We start from the raw sequence: 9340 nt of genomic DNA, 5'->3' as shown, positions 1-9340 counted from the left end.
GTTTAATGCCCATCTAGTGACTCTGTTGAAGACATACTTGCTGTTAGCTCGCTCACTTTCACAACTGGTTGCTGCAGTCAGTATTCAGCCCCAAAGGAAAACGCAGCTGGCAAATGCTGTTCTCGAGTCTCAGTTCTTCCCTTGCATAATTTGAGAAGGAAACTGCAGGCAAAGTGTTGTCATATGTCTGGAAAGGGTCACTAGTGGCAGAATTAGATAAAGACTTCTGTGGGAACAAAGACAACAGCTGAATAAATATGCAGTTCTCATTTCACAAATAATATAAATATGATTAAATCCTTCACAGAGTTCTAAACTAGTATCTTACTGCAAAGCTTCAGCCTGATACCAGCCTACTCAATTGGTACTTGGCGTTGCAGTACATCTGTGTACAAGTTTCAGGGAATCAACTTTGGATGTCCTCAAGCTTTGCTACATTTGCAGATAGTTTGCTGCTACATAGTTTCACTTCCCCCTGCCTGCAGTAACCAAAAGAAGCGATCCGGCCTCCGCCAGACTTTAAGGCATCCATTCGTTTTTACAGTTGTTTAAAGACATACCTAGGTCAAATTTGTGTTCTAAGGGGACCACTCAGAGCGAGAGCAGTGACCTGTGTCAAGCTTTACAGAGAACAGGATCAGATGGATAGGTAACTTGGGGGGAAAATAATTTGATAAAATGCTAAAGATGATTATTTTTTAAAACATTTAAAGCCTTTTAAAACATATAAGTCAGCCTCTCCTCTACTATAGCATTAAAGACTCAAAACACCACAAAGTGATTTGTCATACATCTTTAATCACAGTACAATAATGTCATGTTTCTGCCTTTAACGAATAGTCTCCAAGTTGCCCTTTTTAATGGAAACTAAATATGTGCAAGAAAGTAAAATTACACTGCATAAACAACATGATGTAAACTTATCTGTGTGTTTGACCAGCTACTTACATACCATCAGAAAAACGTGAAAAAGTTTGAGAGAATTGTAACTGTTTTCTAGCCATAAGCTACACGTAATTGACATCTGATGTTTTTCAAGGCAGTGACATTTCCTCCTGCTGGAAACAGTAATTTACCAAATCATTCTCAGCTGGGTACAGTGACAGTTACAGTAGAAGTTTTTAAGTTTTAGAATAAACCTTACAGTGAATAGCTCGCGATGGCAGAGAGCTGGATGCGCAGCAATTAATCTACTCAGTGTCCCGATTCTGACAATCCACATGAACTACATACTATTCTGAAGCCAAATCTAGATCAGAATTTTACAGTTGTACCTGATGTAAGAGAGCTCTGTGACCTACTGAGGACTTCAATCAATTCACAGTAAGCAGTACCCAATAGGGAATAAAAAGTCACACTAGAGGATCCGCTTGTCCTAAATTTGCAAAAGCAACATCCACCATCAGTTGAAGTGGAAGACAAATTTGAAAAAGACTGCCCATGTATCACAAGCAGTGACCAATGTCAAAACCAGATGCCTGCAAGTGCCTTCTAGTGGGATTAATTTCTTAAAATAATACAGCTTTTTGAGCAGACAGAGCTTTAAACAGGCTGGATGTATTTATTTTTCAAGCAGCACAAGAAAAAGCAAATACATTACTTGTATGTTCAATTACCAAGCAACAGTTTCTATGTTTAAAAACTGCATTCACGCCTTCACTGTTACAATTAAATACTGCTACATTAGTTGCTCTGCTTATTAATAATTTCTATGGAAATCAGAAGCTTGTTTAGGCAAATACTAGATTTAATTACAAGGGTGCTTAAAACAGATGTTTAAGGTCAAACAAGTGCAATGTACTAGAACACTGACCTAAAAATTATAATTACATTGTGATATTTGAGGAAACGTGTCAAATGTGCCCAGGAATAAAGGCTATAACATGAAAATGACTGATGAAAAATAGTGAACATTTTAGTCAAATGAAATATTAGGTCAACAATACTTAGTCTTGTGGTGGTTTGGGGACTTTTTGGCAGTTTTGTAGCTCGTATCTATGCTTGAAAGGCAGTTCCTCAAATGCTGGCACATACAAAAAGCGGAGGCTGATATCAGCCTTTGATGCCAGAAATTGAGGGGTGCGCTACTGTCTTACCTGTAAGTCAGTTTGCGCTGCTCACTGCCAGCCAGCATCACCTTTGCAACACACACGTGATGACGGAGCTGTAACACCAGCTTCCCAGCTGACTCCTCAGAGGCACCATCACCACCTCACTTAGGACTCGCTTTCTTGCAGTGCAGACATGGATGTCAGGGTCTTTGAAATGGAAGTTGACTGCCTAAATCTTTCTGAGTAATAATGCTTGCACTGGAAGTTTTAAAACAGCGGGGAGGAAAATACCTTGCATTATATTGGATTTAATTAAAGAGGTTACAACCATTAAATTAGGAGGACTACATGAGCTTCTATGAACTTCAGTGGCTGTATGCCTTCCTGCAGCCCAAAACTTAAGTTTAAGCGAATGTCAGACAGCAAATATACAGGTTAATAAAGACCACATATTACAAAGATCACGTCAGCTCCACCCGCTGCATGAGTCTGACTCACTGGATGAGTTTAAGTCATAGCCCAACCTGATAGCAGGATGCCAGCTCTTAAAAAGATTGAAAATGAATACATTATTCTATCATTTGTGAAGAAAGGAAAATACTCTTAGTCAGGTTGTATGTTTGGCTCCACAAGCGAGACAGCTGGGACAGTGGCAAAAAGACTGCAGAGAAAGATCTGTCTGGTCGCCTTGCCCAGAAGAGAAATTCTGTGACATATCACGACAGAGTCCCTGTACAAAGCAGCAAGCAGCTGTGCCTCAGCTTCGTGCTACAGACAGCACCCCTCCTTCTGCCTTTCCCCACATCAATCACCCCCCCCCCCCCAAAAAAAAGTCAGCTTTCTCATATCCCTGTGCCAGCGAGGGAGGTTGTGGGCGTAAGGGGAGTGCAGGGAGCTAACAAATTGGCTATACAAATTCGGGGCATAGGAGAATCCTACAGATGAAACTCAGGTGAGGAGGTGACATTGAAAAGAGAGCCTTGAAGGTCCTGTTTCTGTACCTCGTACATGTAAATACCAACCACTTGCCTGGCTCGAGAACTCACCATAGTGAGCTCCTAAGCCTGAATTCACCTTGTGTGCCTTAAGTTCCTGAAGTTCATTTCATAGGTGCGTAGATCCTTCACGCACCTTTATTCAGCCTTCACTACAACATGAAGCCTGACCGCTTCAATCCCAGACAGCAGCTACCGTTAGCCATTTCAGAAAGGCGAGGGATTATTTTCTTATCTGTGTGCAGAATCAGAAAGCTCTAGACTCATCACGAATAAATGCAGCCCTGGTCTTATTTCAGCAGAGCTCTTCCTGCATAGCAAGTATTACTTTGAAAATACACAAATGTCTGTCTCAGAGTTGTGGAATAAAACAGAAAAGAGCATTGGAAGTTTTAGGAGCTACACAACTACACACAGAGACGAGGAGCAGCAGTTGCAGTCCGACAGATACATTTTACTGGTATGTCAGCAGCAGCAGATTAGTAGAGCTTTGGGGGCCTTTTTTGCCCTTCTCAGATGGAACTGCTCTCAGGTTTTCCACGGCCAGTCTACCTAGTTAGCCCTGCAAAAAATAGTGAAGGCTCTAAAACAGATCCTGTGTTTTCTAATTGCTGTCTGAAGCAATAAAACTGAAAACTAAGTTGTTGGACAGGAGCTACGTGACACAAGTGTGGATTTTCTATTAGCTTTTCAAATGCATCTACAGAAATTGGAACTTAATTTCTTAAAAGAAATTACATTCAAACGTTCTTGTTCATCTTTGAGGAATAGAAGAACTAATCATGACTTAAAATCTTGGCCCCGGAAGAGAACACGGCAAAATGCTGACAGATACCGATGAGGCAATAAACTAAGAGCCTTTTACTACAGAAAGCTGGAACATTTGATAGCATAAAGCAGAAAATGCTACCAGCTATTATGTGGGGATGTTACAAGGCATACAGAGGCACACACACTGCAAGAAACAGGACATGATCTCCTAGCATCAGAAAACGTAGGAAGCGGAATACACTTGCATACAGAAGACACTGCATGCACATTAGATATGGAATACAGCATTATGCCACTTCCTTTCGTATCAACTACTATATTTCTTCACACAAGGATACGAACCATTTCAGTTACTCTCTCAATCCTGGTGTTACTTTCCTTATGAAAAAAGTAGTCATCCAAACAGAACGTTCCCTGAGTCGACACAGAAAATCTATATAACTGATTTTCATTTGGAAGAGTCTCTAAATTACTGGGGGGCAAAAAAAAAAACAAACCCCAACAAAAACCCCCACAGAATTTGCTACTGTGCTAGTTTTAAGCATTTCTAGGACTTTGTATTCATATGTGTGTAACTACACTGATGATGTAATTACATCCTAACAGAGCAAGACCTCTCAAAACTCTGTGATCCAATCCCAATTCGGGAGAATTGTTTTGTAATACTTTTCCTGAAGAGATCTCTCCAGCTGGCATCCCATTCATGTCCCAGCATGAAAACACAGCCAAAACACATGCAGAGTTATGACGGCCTATTGCATAACATCAAGAAAATACTCATTTTGCAACTGTCACACAGATTTGGGGACACAAAGAGAGCTGGAGACAGATTAATGCAAACAATTGCATGTGGCTACAGAGGAGAAAGGAAAAAAAACCTTAGGTCAGCCACAGTCTTACTCTGCACCCTGCCTATTTTAGTCTGCAGGTGAAAGCAATGAAGTTCCACCTGGCTTGGAACCCTCTAAGGGTTTCCACCCTGTATTTTTGCAGAGATGCTCTCAAATCCAGCCTGAAAGAGGAATCAGTATTTATACTCTGCTCATTTCTAAGAAGAATTCACAAACATTTGGCTATTTGGATTGAAAAATATAACTAGTTTACATAAATATTTTCAACATCCAAGATAATGTACAAATCTAAAGTCAAACACATTTGGCTTGCAACAAGCCCTGTTTGCTAACGTCTTTATAAAGGCTCAGTTTTAAAGAAAAGTAGTCATTTCAAATACAACCGATACACTGCAAATGCCGTCCCACTGCATGGAGACACCCACCGTTCTTCTATACTTCTAGCAAAACTGAATGGTCACATTCTGCGTCTGCTTGCAAGCAACATATGCCTTGTTTTGGTCCTGGGTAGTTAATCTCCACTCCTATGTGTCGGAGCAGCCTTTTTACAGCTCAGAGAAAGCATTGCACCTGAAATATTCAGCAGCATTGTGCAGAGCCACCATTTAGTCCCCGAGGCTTTGGGCTGACTGTGTAAAAGTGGAAAACCACGATGACATCGCTGATTTTGCACTTGTGAAGGCTCCTCCAACTGACTGACCTGCATTACACAACAAAAGAAAGGTCAGTAGTGTAGTGTTCTCATTACTAAGCTACTATAAATAAATTAATTTTTAAAAACCCAAAACCACACAATCAGTTGTCCAATTTGGGATTTAAAATTCCAAGTCTGTGTCAGAAAATACTCAAAGAACTTGAATGCAGTAGCTCAGCAGAAATGGCCTATGCTGCCCTTTGCCCTGGAAGGCTTGCTAGGCTGAGGGCCGAAAGTCGCTCCTCGCCAGAGTGTACAAATGCAAAAAGAGCAGAAAGGCTCCACCGGAACAGAAGAGGAAGCTACGCAATTTTTGGCAAGCCTGCTGCAGAACAGCTAGCAGATTCTTCAGTGGGCGAAGTCCCGTTCTCTCGCACTGCAAGATGACAACGGGATGTTGCCCCGGCTCAAGTGCAACAAGTGCCTTTCCAGAAAATCGCAGACTTCTTGCAAAACCTGCAGACACCAACACAAGGTCTTCCTCCGATTTCAACCAGCTCTTGATAGTTTTAGTCAAAGTGATATAAAAATGAGAATCACTCAGCACAGAGGGTGGTGGTGTGGTCTTAAGCATGCCCAGATTACAAGAAAGCTTTTCCCTGAACATTTATTTTCCCATGTTCATCTCCAGCACACACTGGCAAAGGAGTTTACACTGGTTTCCCTGACCTAGCTGCTTCTCTTTCTGCGATCACACAATACACAGGGCCTCAATCAGCAGCTTTACCCCTCAAAATGCTGCTCTACTTTGTACCTGTGTTGTAAAGTACTCTTGAATTAAAATGAAATATAACTGAGGTACAGGATGCTTCTTCAAAAAAGACACATCTTAGCTGCAAGCTGGTGTCAAATAAATTTCTTACCTACAGCTTTTCCCGTTTGTACAACGTTTCGGCTAGTAGAAACCATCACATTCCCAATCTTCTTTCCACGTTCACTGTTTTGCACAGAGCTAAACAAGAGAGATACTGAAGAATGTTAGTTGACTGACTTCTTATTACTTCCAGGTGTAAATAAAATAGATAGTTAAAATATATAACAATACACATGGATTTATATAGAATCATAGAAAGTTTTGGGTTGGAAGGGACCCCTAGAGGTCATCTAGTCCAACATATATGTATATAGCATACATATATGTTTTTTGTGTGTGTATATATAAATGTATATATGTATGATCAAGCCCATAATTCCTGCATGCATCTTATCCACATTGATCAGCTAGGCAAGCTTCTCAGTGGAAGAAGAGATACTGTCAGCAAGACAGGAGTCAAAACGCCCAGTGGTTCATTCTTATACAACACACTTTATACCTTCCCTAAATGCATTTATGTTCCAAATGAAAAAGGCAGATTTGCAGTAGTTTTGAGAAATTTTAGCCCTAATATATAAGTTTTAAAGAAAAAAGTTAAGTGTTACTGATCAGTCATTATTCTATTTTCTAAACAGAGTTTACTTTGTATCTTGCTCTAAGATTAAATTTTTGATCAAGTACAGTTTACACTTCGGCTTTTGTTAAAGAAATACATAAAGACGACAGACGCTACTGTCGTTTGGAAAGGAAAGTACGAAAACAATCAGTTCTACTGCACAAGTGTGATCCCTTGAAAATAATCTCATTTAGTTTTAAATTGTAACATTCAACATTTCAGGCTTTGCAAACCCATTTACGTAAAAATTAACAACACAGCATGCCACATTCTGTTCCTACTTTCAAAATCTTCAGCGTAGATGCAAAAAGAAAGAACAGAGAACGCTAAGAACAAGTTTAGGCGCAGCTGGCACAAGCGAGCCGTGTTGCTGAGCATCCGATAGCACAGTCACATCTGGAGAACAAGCGCACTGTTGTAAAAACATTAATTGTTAGAGACACGCTAAGAACTGCTACTGGCCCTTTTACATTGATTTCAGGCTACTCAGAAGAGTTAGTATCTTCCCTTTCAAACACAAAAATAGGGCAAGATTGTAGACACCGCCACATCTTTCATATTTAGTCTTTCTACAAAGACCATCCATTAATAATAAGAGCTGCTCTCAGCATGCACCTTATTGAGGGCGATTACCTTGAGACAAATCGTGACTCATTTGCAGTCTCAATCGCCATCACGGAAATTCAATCTGCCATTGGTCAGCAAAAGCAACAAAAAGACTCAGCGGGCTGAAGTCTGACCCTTTTTATTCCTCCGGCTGCTCTTCCCTGTTAGCGTCTCTTTTGGGTCTACTCACAGCGTGCTGAAAGGAATGGCCTGCAGTCAAGGCAGGCGCAGCATCAGCGGCACGTGTGCATTGCTGATGTACAGGCACCGCAAGGAACCCGGCTCTGATGTGTCACGGTCAACACAGCTGAGCGAGCAAACAATCTGCTTCGCTCGGTGCGTAAACACGGCGAGATAGTTAACTGCAACCCCAAGACTGAGTTCTGGCTTCAGTTAGAGCTGAGCACCGTGGGAACAACGAGCACCGTTGAGTCTAAAGACTTCAGCAGCACAGGTAAGAGCTGAGACCAGCTGAAAGTGCAGTTGAGTTTGGTGCAATAAGAGGCGATGTAAAACTCATTTTAAACATCTAAATTGAAGAAACTAAGCCACGTCTGAAGTACATACACAGTGAACTCTCACAGTTTTAGAACAATGCTGCATTAAAAAGCAGCTAATTTAAAAAAGCTGTTTTCTCCTAATAATGAGACCTAAAATCGATATACAGAAAAACACTCATGAAAGTTTTAACAGCTTTGGTTTACAATTTAAAAATAAGTCGACAAAAGCATTATAATTGCAATGCAAAAATCAGGGCTGTATTATGTGGAGTCCAACACAAAATAGTGCATTCACACCACTTTTCCCTATTTCAGGCAATTGCTCCATCTTTGACGTTTTGCGAGAAAACGCTGAGTACAATTTCACGTACATGGTCAGTTTAAATAACTATTTTGTTCAGTTCATCATAACAACAGTCATACAGTTATTAGTATTTGACCACACTTTAACAAAATATACAAGTCAAAGTACTATATACTTACTGTGACAATCTTAATTTAACATCTGATACAGAGTACTGTCCCTGGAATGGGTGGCTAGAAGAGGAGGAAAAACCCAAGAAAACATTAAGTATTTATTCTTTCACAATTAATCCATATCAGACAACTGTTAGCTGCACTCCTCTCTGGCTTACCAAAAAAAAAAAAAAAAAAAAAAATCTGTTGTAGGTATACTACTCTATGGCTTTACAGAATGCTGGGTCCCAGTGACTATTCAACTGTACATTTCTTATGAACTACCTGTAAATTGCCTTCTATTTACAGCTGAGGTGTGATGAATCTTTTCACACTAAGGCAGAGGCACCTCCTTCTAGCAACACAGAGCGAACAGAAAAGAAAAAAAGATCCCTTAAGTAGGCCAGAAAAGCTTTATAAGTCTAAAGAAAAGCCTTCTTCAGACTACCACAGCTGACAAGGCAAAAGCAAACACAACTCCCTACAGTACAGTAATAACCCACGCTAAACAAAACACAGGCACAGCCAACAGTGTCGCCAAGCCTGGCATCATCTAATCTTGGAGTGAAACACACATCAAACAATCCAAAGTACAGAAGATGCAACACAAAGCAGCCAGCTCCCCTCCATCCCCATCAATGACAACCCTGGACACAGCTACTCCCTGGACACCTGGAAGCAATTCATAAAAAGCAGAACCATCTGAGGACAATTCCTGAGGAATGACAAACTTTCTACAGCTGGCAACAGCCAACAATCAACTTCACTTCTCCTGACTCTGGATATATTTTTTCTTCATAAAACTATAGCCTAGAATTGGAGCAAGGTATTGAAGAGCAGAAATACTCGGTTTCTGTACTTACAGAACAGGGCCCCAAAGTTTCAGCCTTGGGGCTTTCTAGAAGGAACAAGGGGAATGCTGTAATTCCGCAGAACGGTGTTGCCTGACTACATATACTAGGAGCTTTCCATGGTAAGCACTAAAA

The 9340-nt window shown here is 40.6% G+C and overlaps 1 protein-coding gene across 4 annotated transcripts in view; it reads right to left on the bottom strand.

Annotated features, from left to right (window-relative positions):
- Window positions 1-778: 778 nt before the first annotated feature.
- The window catches only part of AVL9 (AVL9 cell migration associated), a 40698-nt gene continuing 32136 nt past the window's right edge, over window positions 779-9340 (bottom strand). For all 4 annotated transcript variants that reach the window (XM_075418645.1, XM_075418647.1, XM_075418646.1 and 1 more), the window contains exons 14-16: window positions 8382-8435; window positions 6226-6314; window positions 779-5368 (exon numbers count right to left, since the gene is read on the bottom strand). In XM_075418645.1, coding sequence (XP_075274760.1) covers window positions 5274-5368; window positions 6226-6314; window positions 8382-8435 — 238 coding nt within the window. In that variant the 3' untranslated portion in view covers window positions 779-5273. The remainder of the gene's footprint in view (window positions 5369-6225; window positions 6315-8381; window positions 8436-9340) is intronic.

Source organism: Opisthocomus hoazin, chromosome 4 (assembly GCF_030867145.1).
Source record: "Opisthocomus hoazin isolate bOpiHoa1 chromosome 4, bOpiHoa1.hap1, whole genome shotgun sequence".
Classification (NCBI taxonomy): Eukaryota; Metazoa; Chordata; class Aves; order Opisthocomiformes; family Opisthocomidae; genus Opisthocomus; species Opisthocomus hoazin.
Note: the sequence above shows the minus strand (reverse complement) of the source record. Positions and strands in the feature narration are given on the sequence as shown.